This window comes from Chlamydotis macqueenii, chromosome 11, assembly GCF_036417535.1.
Source record: "Chlamydotis macqueenii isolate bChlMac1 chromosome 11, bChlMac1.mat, whole genome shotgun sequence".
Taxonomy (NCBI): domain Eukaryota; kingdom Metazoa; phylum Chordata; class Aves; order Otidiformes; family Otididae; genus Chlamydotis; species Chlamydotis macqueenii.
The window spans coordinates 15,047,899-15,062,432 of NC_141566.1; the positions used below are offsets into that span (position 1 = coordinate 15,047,899).

Sequence of the window (14,534 nt, forward strand, 5' to 3'; positions counted from 1 at the left end):
CCCCTATCTTAGCTGTGGGGGGAAGGGACGGTGTAAAGGAATGCCTTTGCTATACTTAGTTTGGTCTCTAAAATAGAAAAAAATGCAGAATTTTATGTGTGCAGTGTGAGTTCAATTTCTGTTAATGCCACTTGGTTCACCTATTGCATGCATCCCTAAGAAACGAAAGGATCTGATTACAGAACTTGTTTTTATTGTCTACAATTGTGATACAAAATGGCTGTAGCAGGAATTATTTCCCCATGTAAGAAAATGAGCACTCAACGATATACTGGTAATGATGAAGTAAGGAATTTGAGAATTAATCTTCACCTAAAATTCATGGTTTATTTCATAGTTTCAGTGATGGAATTTTTCATTTTCTTCAATGATTAGTCATGATTCTCATCCTTCTGGTATGTATACAGAAGTGTTATGCACCAGCCTCAGCACGTACAACCACAAACCAAATGAACGTTTTACATAAGACAGTTTGCTTTTAGAGTGATCACGCACTGATGTGAACATAGACTAAAAATAACAAATGTTGCTTTAATAAGGATTTTTTACAGTAGGCATAGATATAAAAGTTTTTCAAATTATTTTCACAGGTATCACCGAACATTTCATAGCTGTCTGTTACAGAAGCACCGAAAAGTGCTTTGAGTCTTTCATTTATTATACATAGTTAAAATATATTACACTTCTGAAGGTATCTTAAATCACTGAACAGTTTTGCTAGCATCTTAATGAGCCAAATGGGAGTAAAAGGCAGTCCACATTCATGATGTGAATATACAGTAAGGTGTTTGACATCCTATTCACTCATTGCTCATGTTCTCAAAATAACCATGGTGATGAGACCTGAAAGACAAGAATTAAGAAATTAAGTGCTTTAATTACACTCAATGAAACATTTTAAATAAAGAAGAGACAGTTTACCCTGTCACAGGCCAGAAAATAAGGTACAAGTGTGTAAGGACACGCAGAATGCATTTATATATACACTTCACTTAAATATTAGAACTACTGCTCAAAATGTTGATGTAGTCAATATCTGTGTTAAAAAAAAAAAAAAAAAAAAAGACAGTGAAGTGCAGTACATCTAGTAAATAATTGCCGAAGAAGCTGTAAATACTCCAAACAACTATTGATCTAGTTACTGGAAAATTTGAACACTGAGATTTTGACTTGGGCAAGTGTAACACCAGCACGCACACCACGAGGTTTCACGGGGGCCAGTTATGGGCAGTGTAATGTAAGTGCTGAATCCTCAGTAAGGCAGATTCGCTGAAGGCCCCCAGACATTTTTGTTTCTGCCCTGTGCAGAATAACTGATCAAAGACTGGTTTTAGACAAAGATGTTAAGCTTCCCTGTCAGTCTGCAGGGAGCTTTCTACAGACTCTTTGTTGTGACCCTTCCCTGGAAACATTCAAGGCCAGTTTAGATGAGGCTCTGAGCAACCTGATCTAGTCAGGGATGTCCCTGCTCCGTGAAGGGGGGTTGGACTAGAAGACCTTTGAAGGTGCCTTCCAACCCTAACCATTCTACTATTCTGTTAAAAAAAAAAAATTTGCTCTGATAGAGGTTAAAAACAATTAAAAACAGATTAAAATAGGAAATGTGGGGCTAATAAATCTACTCCTGGCACACTGAAAAGTTCACCTTAATTATGTGCAGATACTGGAAAAAGTAAAAATCTGCGAGTCCTTAGCTATGAGTTATATTGCACAAGGCAAAGAGGTATATGGAAAAACAGGGCTCCTTGAATTCCAACCTTATGTAACATCAAAATAGTGATTTATCAGTTCTTAGGCACTCTTACTTTCTTGTAGGCTCAGATGATGTTAATATAACAGCCTTTCACTGCAGAGAGCCTACAGATCTCACCACTGATAAATCTCTCAGACTATTTTACTATCCTGCCACTACGTACTGATTTAACTTATTTATTAAAAGATTTTGAGGACAGAAGCACGACAGAACAGAGTTGTCATGCTGCCTTCCATTAGATAAGCAATTTATCCATTAAAGAGGAATTATAGTTCAGCTATTTCTTAAGGTCTGCATTAGCTTAAACAATCAGTACTACTGGGACTGCTGTAGGCCTTAGCTTGGATTATCTAAACCATCGCAGAGTAGTAACAGAAGCCTCTGGAAGGTTCTCCAGGACAGCCTATACTACTTGTACAGGGAGTTCCAGGCAATAAAGAATTTAACTCATTCCTGTAAAGCAAATACTTCTCAAATGTTGTACCGTCCAGTTGATGTGGTATTAACCTCCCTTTTCAATTAAATGCTACACATTCCAGTTGCACTTCGTTGTGGAAGAAAGCAGTTTCATCTTCTCAAGGCCAATCAGCTCTCTAGACAAACAAGATGTGCATACAGAAGAAGAATCTTTTTGTGAACACCAAAAACACTGCTACCAAAGGAATCAACGCCTGTAAGAACTTCATCGAGAATCTAGAAACAGGGAAGTTGTTGCAAATGTATGAAGTCAAATGGTTTAATACTATAGCTGGCACCAGTAGACACTGGAGTAATTCTCAAGACTACAGATAAAATAAAGCAAGGATTACTGCAAGGTCCTGATCTGAAAATGCATCACCAGGCAAAGATGTAGGCTGCTGGTTAGCAACAAGGGAGTTTTGAAACCATTGCAGCACACTGACTTGCATGAGTCAGTCACTCAGCTGAGTGCACATTAACCATCAAGAACTTGCATCTTTTCCCATCACTACTTCACCTCTAGCTATCAGTTTGAAGCTGCCTAGTTTCCTTTAAATCCTCATTTCTGACAGGTAGGGGGACAGTAGAACTGAGTTTAGAGTGACCGTTCTTCAAATCTGAAACAGTTATAGAAAAAGTCATACCAAGTGAAACATGCAACTTATCTCTGCTTGCTAATTTAGGAGTAAGTTACAAGTCAGGAAGAATTGTGGGTGGTAGTGGTCTGTCAGGAAGGGTTTACAACAACTTTATTTCTACACATTTCAACTGCTTATCAACAACGTAGTGAATGGAGCCTTTCAGACCAGCTCATCTGCGTCAGACAGAGAAATGAAAATAACAGAAGAGATCTAGGTTCTGCAATGAAATAACTGTATTTCAACAGAAGAAACAGCACATTCTATTCAGCTTTGTCAGCAATGACGGCAGTTGGCCAGTCATCACGTGAAGGTGAAACCAACATGTAGGGACCTATATACAATAAATATCAACTAAAATCTGGTGGAGATGCAAAACAAAATGCAATGCAGTCCTTTGTCTCCATCAAACTTCCTGAAGCCACTGGCAAACAGAGAAGTTCCCCAAATCAGAGAAGTTGAGAGAAAACATTTACAAAATTGAAAATACTTACCTAAAACATAAGCAGCTACTAACTTCTGATTCACACTTAAGTGGAGGTAGAGAGGCACCAGGGATTCCATTTCCCCCAATGTAGGTAGCATTAGTGCTGCAATACACACTATTCCTAGGAAGACTGTTAGTAAACTAGGTCCCGACGAGGCAGTTCTGTTTTCTGAAAAACAAGGTGATACCAGTTGTAAGGAATATCTACCCCATAACAGTGTTAAATATTCTGCAAAAATGTTTGCAGTACATTGGAGCTGCAATATCCTGACGTTTTCTTTTCCCTTTGGAGTTTGGAGGGAGTGGAAAACAACTCTTAAACCCACCCTCCTAAACCTTCTGCATTTTGCAGTGGAGAAGGCTGCTCCCTGTTCTGATGCTGGAACTTGTTTTCTCATGACTTCCCAAACCCCTCCCTTCTGGAGGAACAGAGCCTGCCAGGCCCAGTAGCTATAGATACACACACTCATGACAGCTGGATGTTTCAGCAACGCTTGAGGTTTCACCATGCATCCTGACTCCATTCCTTGAGATGGTCCTTCAGTGATTAGAAATCAACTAGGAAAGAGCACCTAAAGGAGCTGCACAGGCAGATAACTCTGCTTACTCCGCCAGATCAAAACTTGGCTACAACAAGAGCATAGGTTCTTGGGCCAGATGAGTTCCCCTTCTTTCTTTAGAGGATTCCAGGGCTGCACCTGCCAGAACCAGTTTATGTCCCACAAATTAGTAATATTTGAATCCTACTTTAAAAACTGTGAGACTGTACCTCCCTGACAGTCCAGTATCACCAGAATAAGGAAATGCAATCTATAGATGCACTGTCCTTCACACTCTTTATTGTGCTGCAGTTTAACAGCTGGAACCTGCTCAAAGGCACACTGCATAACCTTTGAAAGGGGCTGTTAACGTGTTAGTTGAATATCTCTAACCAAATTCCTAATTGTTTTATCAATTTTTTTCTATCCTCAGTGATTAGCAATATGCATTCTATTTTAATTCCATGAATCTGTTCTTTCCAGGCTGCAGGTTATAAGTAAAGACTGTAGTTGCTCCATTTATTATTTTTCTGTCAGCAAGCTATATGATGTAGTCAACAAGGTTTTAAAGCAGAGAAATAGCGCCTGGATGAGACTAATATCAGATCGTTCGGGATGGTTCAAACCCTCTGTACCAGAACAACTATCACAGTAACATTTTGTTCAGTCAGCCCAGAGACCTTGTAAGTTTACTTTAGCCATATATCCTACTACTACTTATCTTGAGGGGTTGTTTTTTTTTAGCAAAAGGTGTTTCACCAGCCAACAAACTACTTATAAATAGTGAAACAGTCTGGTTTTAACAGGAGGAACACTCTCAAGCAGGTCAATCTATTTTCTGGAATTGATTTTTGTTCTTGTCACGAAAAATAAAACACTGACAAGGCTGTTACAGTATAAATCAGTGACAGTCTACTTTCTTGTTACTTTTAAGTCAAGAATCAGTTTATATTTAGTTTCAGTAAAACTCGATACTTTTTATATCTCCCCCTACCACTTCAATTTAACTGTTTGATCCAGGTTTTACCCAAGACTCTTGCTTCACTTCCTCACGTATGAAACGTGCAAAGAGTTTCCAGCCAGCAACTGTGCTTTTCTGTACTTGCAAGACAGACAAAGGAGATGGCGCAGAACAAGGAGCACTTCAGAAGATGTTTTGGCAATATTTCCTGCTCATCAGGAAATGGAGGATTAAGCGTTTGGAACAAACTCAGAAGGGGCATATGTTCTGAAAGAGCCCAAGGGAAAAAATAACTACCATCCTTTTGCAGATAAATTTCCATTGGCTGTAACAGAACTTCTGCACCAGAGGAATACAGGATGTACTCTCCAAGGTACGACATGCAAACCTGGGGCAGCAAAGGATCTTGATTAATCAAGACAGCATAAGCAGAATAAGTAGTTAGGGTTCTTGGGCACTGCCATTCCCCAGTGATAAAAACAGAATTCTTATAGGTAAGTTAAAAAAAAAATATTTTAAAATTTATTTTAGTCTAGGCTTTCTAGTCACTTGAGCTGTTTGTAACCGATTCAGAAGATACAAAGGGTAAAAGATTTCAACTACCTGGTTGACACAAAGTCTGCTCAAAAAAGACACTTTCTGCCAGGTGTTCTTTTATTCGTTTCTCCTCCTCTTCCTTTTGTTGTTGTTGTTCCTTTGCAGATGGAAGTAGAGTAGCAATAATCTCCTTTTTCCCTAATGCTTTCCTCTGGCTCTGCTCAGACACTTGTAGACGGAATTTATCTATCACACCATAATAAGCAGCCCGAACATCTCTGTGACGAATCACACTGCAGAGGAAAACAACATTTTCAAACAGAGGAACTAATGAAAAGCATGTCTCCTGTGGAATTACGCCCTACGTCCCAATGTTTCCCCTCTCTCCCTCTCCCGCCCAGATACGTCCCGGTAGTCCAGATTCCCATTCCCTCCCCGTCAATCAATGTTCTTGAAGATCTCATCTCGCCTTCTCCCTCCCCTCACGTTTGCTCTGGTTCCCAAATATATCCAACTGGCTGGCCAAAAAGAACAGTTAATTCTTTATCTCAACCACACCTTTGCCTCAGTCTGAGACTTCACTGACAGTTTTCATGAAACATCGATTATCTGAAAGATGCCTCCTCCTTTATCAGAGTTTTTTGATACTAGCCTATGATTTTAAAAGGTATTGGGGGGACTGAAGTCATCAGGGAAGGAAATAAGAAAAGCAGGACTGCCAAATGTTTGGACAGGTGATGGCAAAAGTCTAGCTTTTTGAGGAAACCAGGCTCAAAGCTTCACAATTATACTTTCTCAGAAGCAAGACTCATTCCCTCTATGGACAAGAATCAGCTTGCTGTAAAGGGATTTTCAAAATCAGAAGCTCACCCTTCAGAGCATGTAACCCTACAGCAAAACTGACAGCTACGTATCTACATAAACATTTCTCGCCTATCTTTCAGTGAGTAAATTTGGCTACCAATAGTAGAGCTCCATGCTGCTCCATGCTGATGAGCTTTGCTCATCAACCTAGCTACCCTGAGCACATTTCGTAGCCTGCACAGAAATGCACGATGCTGCAGACACTTCACTAGCTACCAGGAGGTACACCGGGTGTAGGTACACAAGCTGCAATCACAACTCAGACTGCAGTGTAGACATACTCTCCGAGTTATCGCTAGAGAGTTAGGTTTTGAAGTCATATCAGCTCTTAGGGTTAACATGGATTTTAATTATTTTTCTAAAGTGGAAAACTTCTTTTTGTGAAAGGCTATGCTAAATCTCTAAGATAACAATAGCTAGTCTGAAAAAATACCTACATAAGTGATTTGGCTTTGAGAAGGCTGCCATCTCCTGAGGGGAAAAAAAAATTATTCTACCCTTAGTAACACAGGACAGTAGTCTTAAAATTGCTTCAAGAAACCAATCTTTGTGATAATATATACACTAAAACGCTGCAAGAAACAGATTTTTGTGTTTCAGTCTTCATTTAAAGGAACTATATCACATCAAGATATCTACAATCATTAACACATAGCCAGAGCTTGTAACTGGTGTCTGGTTTGGATGGACTACCCCCAAGCTAGAAGGCTGCAAGAATGTACGTAGTTTTACATCACTTTGGAGGCAAAAGAGCATGCTTATGACAGGCTTTGAACAAGCGGAGTGTTGGCTGGGCAACTGCCTTCACTAAAACAAAAGGACTCGGGGGGGGGGGAAGCATAATTCATATAACTCTCAATGTATCAGAACAGCAGATTCAACTCTTGTTTCTTCCTTTAACACCTCCTTTAAAAATTTTGTTTTTACTCTTAGTACCAGGGTACTAACTACCAAGCTAAACAGAATCTTTACGTAACACTGTGCTATGAGAACATGCATCTGCTGCCAAGCAAAGAGATGTTTTCTGCAGACCCTTATAAACAGATACATTCTCCTGTTTCTTTTTAGAGACCATTGCATAATTGGAAGCTCTGTAGAATATCTGTTTATCTGGCAAATGGCCATACTTGCATAGTACTGCTCAGATCCTGGCAGTAAACACTGCCCTTAGACAGCAACCATTGGAATGGGAAGGGGGTTTTGCTACACAAAAAAAATCCCTTGGAAACATGCATATGTCTTATTTTCCTTTATTTAATAACAGACATTTGTTTAAGATGAACCAAATGTAATCAAGCTTGTGTAAATGTCTGCTAAAGACTGGATTAGCTCACTGATACACTGGTATATTCTGACCTATTTTTTTTTTTCCCATTTTTAGGATTGCTGTCCCAGCCCACTGAAAATTTTAGTTTCATGTTTTAAACTTCCTTTCTATTTGGTGAGTCCTTGGAATTTTCCAAATTACACCTAAGGAATACAGTCTACAGGAAAGAGCCATTCCCCAAGCACAGTATTATTTATCTGACAAAAGACCATTCAATAGCAGGGCTTTTTTGTATATTGCCATTTGTTAGACAGCTTCCAGAAGGTGTTTCACAGTTTGCAAATTTCTAGTCAGAAAGCTCAGTCTGCTTTTAGGTACTTGACACTTTCTTTAGCTGTATTTGTACATCAGCACAGAAATAAGGTGGCAAACAGAAGATGAAAAAAAATGGGCTATTTTAGCTTAAATACCTACTCTACTTCAAGTTATAGCTGCCTACAGACCCCATATGTTTTTGTGGTCACTTAACCCGCCGCCTTCTTTTCTGGTAGCACATTCGGACCTGACAGGAGAAACAAGTGAATAGGAGACAGAGAGATCCGAGAATGAGAGGTGGTCAGGGCGAAAGGTAGGCAGAAGTACCTTTACTAAACATGGCCAAGGAAAAGCATGCTCAGTAGAACTGCATACATTTTCATTTTGCCAATCTGCAAACAAATATTTCTCACAAAGAAATCCCAACTCTGGAGGTTTTGCTTTTCTTGTTATTTCTAACAAAAAGTACTCAGAGGAGGCTCATATTACTCTCACTGCTGGTTTACAAACTACGCTACAGAATGCTTTACTAGCATTTTATTTATGCCCAAAGACAAAATCAAAGAAGGAAATATTGTAATATCTCTGCCCTGGAGTAAAAGAATAGCAAAGACCAGATGGCTACAAGAATATAAAAGATTAGGAAAATATTATATCTTTATCCAAATTAGTTTATACAATGCATGTTGCCATTTACTACATCTTAAATAATGAAAGGAATTAAGGTAATCAAGTGTTGTACATTGGGGGGGGGGCAGGGAACAAAACACGAATGTTTACTTACATATCAACACAGCACTGAGGCTTAACTGCACCAGTAGCATCGACCACCGCATATTTGTTTGGAGTTGTACAAAGAACTGCAAGGAAAAGGACAGTAGTGGTAACAAATCATGAATTAACACCTCACCAACTTCATCAACAGATACAAGTAAAGACAAAGTTTGGTTTTGTCACAGATATGATTTGTAACATGAATTAGAATTGGACTGTTCAAGATCACCAACTAACCCTTAAATAGAACTTAACCTAAGAAACCCACCTTTGAATTTTAAGGCAAACTCATAGGGGTTATATAGAGTCAACACCTGCTTGTGTGTTGACTGGTCATCTGCATAAAATATAAGTTCTGTAGGAAAAACAAAAACAGGAAGATTTCCTTCCACTAACTCTGGCTGTCTTTTTTGTTGCTGCATTGGCACTGAATCCTCCTTGCTGCTTCTTGTGTTCTTATGATTTTGTATCCTCAGAGACTTCAGTTTTTGAATCGTTTAAGAATTCCAAAGCATTTTGGCAATTCTAAAGGAAAACGGGAAAAAAAAAGAGAAAAGGCAAGAAGATTATTTCCATAAGTCTATACTAAACTGAGTCAGTCAACAAAGGTGTAAAAATATAGAACTCGATGCTTCGTATGAATCTACCTTTACTTAAGTTCCTTCAAAAATACGGAAATAGAAAAAAAATATTTGCATCAGGTTTCTATCTATGTAACAAACTGCTATAAAATAAAAGGATAAGCACTTCTTCAGTGTACATGACAGCATTTTGGGGTCCATGAGTAGGGTTGCTTATGCTGGGTCTCTGCAACACGAACCAAACAACAAAAAGATATCCCATCCTTGCCTCAGGACACTTACACGTGAGGTTAAAACAGAGCACAAACGAGGAAACACAAAGACGTAAGGCAGCAGTAGTCACTGTTTAGGTAGGAATGTCTCTGCAGTGTAACCTTCCCGGATGAGGTATAACAAGTTAGGTATCTGCTCACATAGGCACTGAGGTATGTCAAATCCCAAAGATTCAGAACACAGGAATGGGGAACACCTTCATGCCTTGTTTAAACTAAACTCTCTTTACAATTGCGTGGTAGTTACAGGCAACGAATTGAAAAGTAACTCAGATGAATAATACCAAACAGATTTGGGATTTACTATTTGATTAAAAAAAGATTTAAAAGGTTTTCTAACACCACTGCCTCTAACCAAAGTATAACCATAGTAATTCTCCCTCTGCTACCCGCACAGTTTTCATTTATTTTGAGTGACATTCCAGAACTAAAACCAGAACCCATGACCCGATCAAACAACAATCTCAAACGTAACTCCTAGAATAAAATTAAGGCCAGACTCCTCAGCACACATACCACTGAGTTTACACACTACAGACAGAACCAAGTGAAACAGCTACATATATTTTTCCCACAAGAACATCATATTTTACTGCAGCTCCTATAGGTTAATTATGAAACTGACGGTGTCCTTGAGGTTTAACTTTATTCTATAGTAGAAAATATTAAAAGAACATAAAGTTCCTACTGATTCATTAGGTGCAACTTCCAGTTCCAATGAAGCTTTATAAAATAATGTCCATTCCAGCTGTTCTCCAGTCTAATAAATGGATTTGGTTGCACCTTAAGAAACTTTCTAGCAGTGAACAGCCCTAGACAACCAAAACCAAATGCTTATTTTTGCATTCTAAACTTCATGCTGTTCACATTTCCAACCACCAGATACATGCTTCATACTTGAAACATGACACAAGGTTAGGTGTTTACTACAGTGTATCTGTCCTACGTTCAGATTTACAGGTTCTGATTCTTATTCACAAACTAAGTTTTTTAATTTATTTATTTATTAAAATAGCAAATAGTCCCTTTAGAATTTAAATTCACGGCTCCTACTGGAATGACTTTCCCCAAGATCCAGTTTCTTTTCAGAGCACAGGTTTGTTTCCACTTCACTGAAATGCTACTAATAATATTCTGAAAACAAATCCCCAATGATAGTGTTCCAAGTTAATGTTCTGCTACCTTATTAAGAAGAGTCTAGAAAAAGAAATAGCTCTGTAAGTAGCAATTTGGTTTCTAAGTGCCTCTTAGAATTTTGGTGAGTCCCTTTTGTTTCAGAAGAATTAACAAACTCTGGAATCACTTTGAGCAGCAAGTGCAAGCATTATTTCTTGAACAACTTCATGTATTATTGCGAAGTGAGATTCATTGTTCCATTTAAATATATTAAGACTATAGGAAGAGCTACTGTGGAAAAACTACCATCTCACAGGAATACAAAATACCTTCTTTTGAAATTTCTCATAGGCAAAAGATTAAGAATTTTATTTTTAATTTGTTTTTTTTTTTTTTTTTAATTACTAAAGTTAGCTCAATGCAGTAAAGCATACATGAGAATCTTTGGTTCTCGTATACATCCATACTGCATACATTATGTGTAACAAATATAGGCAATCTTTGAAATTAATAAAAGGGGCTTTTTCCTAATAAATGTTTTAAACTACTGTACAACCAATAGCAAACTACTGCTAGATATTTTTAAGTGACTATAGTTAAAATTTTTTCAAGAGTTTTTATAATAATTAGTATTATTTTGATGTTTAGTTTTCATTTAAACACTGCACAGGTTTCATTCCAATGCCTGTAGTGATATCACAACTCAGCTTCAGCTCAGCCAGCAGCAAGTGTTTAGGTGACCAAAAAACCTACAAATCACAACATCAGTGGAGGTATGGATCACTAAGCTTATTAACAGGGTTGTTTTTCTTACGCATCCCATTGAAAACACAGTGCACAAACCTCCCAGGATTCCACAACGTGCAGGCGGAAAACCACAAATCTTAAAAAAGTATACCCCATTATTGCTTCCTTTTCTTATTTAACTTGGCTGGATAAGAAGTTATGGCTCAAACTGGCAAAAGCAAATCTGGTAAACCCAGGCCTATAGTAGACACGTTTGCTGTCACAGCGGTGTCATTCGGGATACAGAATCATAGAATGGTTAGGGTTGGAAGGGACTTCAAAGGTCATCTAGTCCAACCCCCCTGCAAGGAGCAGGGACATAATTTCTGCCTTTCTAACCAAGCAACCACCATCCTTTTTGAGACAATCATTCTGGCTTAGACGTCACCTTGCTGGGATATCTCACCAAGTGACATCAGTAAAAGCACTTTTTTGAAAGATCAGGTTATAAACTATACGTACGCTGGGGAGATTTGATGCTTTTGTACTAATAACAGCATACCTTTCATAACAGCACTCATCAACAAGAAACTGCAAAGACTTTTACAGAGGAAGTCTGTATCATCAGAACTTCTCTGCACAGATGAACCCTGAAGCAGCACTCCTGTAAATGTTCAGAGCACAGCTGCGCAGCTGGCTGCCTTCGGCACCCCCGCCACTTCATTTAAAAGAAACTTGACTTCTGCACTGTGCGCTGCAGCACTGCAGATTCTCACCATGATCACTAAATTCTGTAGTCAATAGTCACCATGATTACTTGCAGAACATAAAGGTAAGCACAAACAAAATCTGTACCAAAAAAAAAATCCATATAAAACCAAGAGCTGTGGTCTCAAGTCTGTGAGCTACGCTGTGCGGATGGGCTTCTACCACCAACGAAACGAAACTCCCCACAGGCACAGGAATCGGTCAAATGAAATGCTCATTACAGGACACAGGCCAAAATGTAACACCTGAACAATGTCAACTTGCTTTCCAGTGCTCTTTGAAGTCCAGACAAACAATTGTCACTGATGGTTTTTTTTCAGGACAATAAGGATCTTTCCCTCCCTGAAGTTACTAAATATATACTGCTGGTGTCACAATAGCACAGATCTGCCAGCGTTTCCTTTGAAATCTCTTTCTTCATAAATTTAACTTGACAGAGAAAAACATGAAGTGAAATATAACTTCTCTCAAGGGTCAGAAATAACACCAATTGTGATTTGTATTTACTTAACAAGTATCTGCTGAAAAAATAAATCAAGTGAGGAAGTTTTTTGTTCCCATTTTAACGTCCAACAGCCTCATCACTATGGCTTCTGAGTGCACTTGTTGGTGTTGTTTTTTTCCTAAAAACCGCAAATAACTCTACCAAAAGTCATCTGGTAAACACTTTATTCAGAAGATAACCTCTCTACAGTCATAGTCTCCACGTTCTTCTTTTCAAAATTGCCTAATAACAGTGTAATCTATTTTTGTTGTATCTCATTATCTACCCTCTAAATTGATGACACAATAAGCCTTTCTACACTATATATTCAGTAAAACTGATGTCTTTTGAGCACATATTTACAAAATAAGCCACAAAGTCTTCTTCAAAATTCCCTCCTATGTCCAGCAGTGCAATTACTGTAAGCTACATGTAAATACAGCAGACTGAAGCAGATCTATTAACGTTTATTTTCCCCAAAAGTTTTTGAAGGCCTTAACATGCACTTACGTAAATCAATGTTTAAACTACCTGCAATTATTTGGGAGAACCATCCAATGATTAGAGCACAGACCCAGCAGCCAGGATGGCTGCATTCCATTTTTGCTAACTCTGTCACTGACGCTCCATGACCTTGAGCAAGTTGGTTAACCTCACCTCAATTTGCTAATCTATGAAGGCACATATTCCACAAAGTATTTCAGTAGGCGGACAGTCACATTTCAACTGGCAGAACTACTCTGACACTTTGCAAAGCCTGGGCCGGGACATGCTATTGTTTACCTCTTTACAGGATGATGAGAAGTGTAATTAGTAACTGTCTCCAGGATGCTGCAAAATGAAATCGTCTCAGAGCATTACCCATCAGCATGGATGATTACAGCATGCATAAATCACGCTGATACTGACAGGAAAATTCATTAGGACCACATTATTTTTTCAAATGCTGAAAAGGCAATAACAAATTATTCAAATACAACTAAGAGACATGCAAAAGCAGGGCAAAAGGAAGTAACAGCTGTGCATTGTTTCTGATCCATTCTACTGCAAGGCTCAGAAGACTCCTATGGAAGACTTTCAAGGGCACATCTGCTTTAGTCTCTATTTTCTCGCTTTCAGGTTGCGTTTAATGCGCTAAACTGGCTGGTTTTTAAACGTATATCGTGCCGATTAGTGCTACGTGGCCTTTTCCCCCGCCTCAGACCAGGTTCAAACGCTCAGCTCAAATGCCAAGATGCCACAGATTAACTGAGGAAAACAGCCTTTCCTCAGAGAGCGACGGGCGGAGAGGCGTTCCGATGACTCTCAGAGCGCACCGACCGAAGGCAGAGAAACAGCAATAACTGCAGGCGCTGAACTGATCCTCTTTGTTCTCCAACAAGGAGCGGCAGAGATAAAGGCGGAGGCACCGGCGCTCTAACGGCCTGCTCCCCACGGCCTGCGCCCTGCCCTGCCCTGCCCGCACCCCGCACCGCCACCGTCCCGCGCTGCTTCCCCCGCCACAGCTCGCAGCGAGCCCCGGCCCCACCGCCGGCCGGCCCCCGGTCGGCACAGCCCGGCCCCGGCCGCCCCGCTCCCCGCCCAGGAGCCCCCGCGCCGGAGGGGGCCAGGCCGGGCAGGCGCGGCCTCCGCCCCGCTCCTCCTGACGGCCCTGCCGAGGGGAAAGGCCGCGGGCACCGGGCCCCGCCAGCGCTCCCGGCGCCGGGTGAACGCGCCGCGCTCCCCGCCGGAGGGGAGGGGAGGCCCGGCCTGTCAGGCCTGTTAACCACGGGGGAGGGCTGTCTCGGTTCTCCCCCGCGCCCCGTCCCGGGGTGTCGCGCAGCACCCCCCGTCCCGAATTCGCCCGAACTCACCCCTCCGGGGCCGCTGGGTGCGGGCTCGCGCGGCCCCCCGTTTGTCCGCGGCCCCACGTCCGCTCCCCTCGCTGCAGGTAGCGTCGTCGCTATGGCTGCCGGGATGGCGGCGCACTCCCCGCCCGCCATGGCCGGGCGTC

General features: G+C 40.5%; 1 protein-coding gene across 2 annotated transcripts; it reads right to left on the minus strand.

Annotated features, from left to right (window-relative positions):
• Positions 1 to 176: 176 nt before the first annotated feature.
• MOSPD1 (motile sperm domain containing 1) lies at positions 177 to 14,521 on the minus strand. 2 transcript variants are annotated; one of them, XM_086756424.1, is made up of 6 exons: positions 14,395 to 14,521; positions 8,863 to 9,119; positions 8,605 to 8,680; positions 5,438 to 5,667; positions 3,345 to 3,506; positions 177 to 843 (listed from the first exon to the last, which is right to left on the minus strand). In XM_086756424.1, exons 2-6 carry the CDS (start codon positions 9,014 to 9,016, stop codon positions 812 to 814), a joined length of 654 nt encoding a protein of 217 aa, XP_086612550.1. In that variant the 5' UTR covers positions 9,017 to 9,119; positions 14,395 to 14,521; the 3' UTR covers positions 177 to 811. The 2 variants fall into 2 exon arrangements, with proteins under 2 accessions (XP_086612550.1, XP_086612552.1); XM_086756426.1 differs by having other exon boundaries at positions 308 to 843; positions 5,441 to 5,667.
• Positions 14,522 to 14,534: the final 13 nt, after the last annotated feature.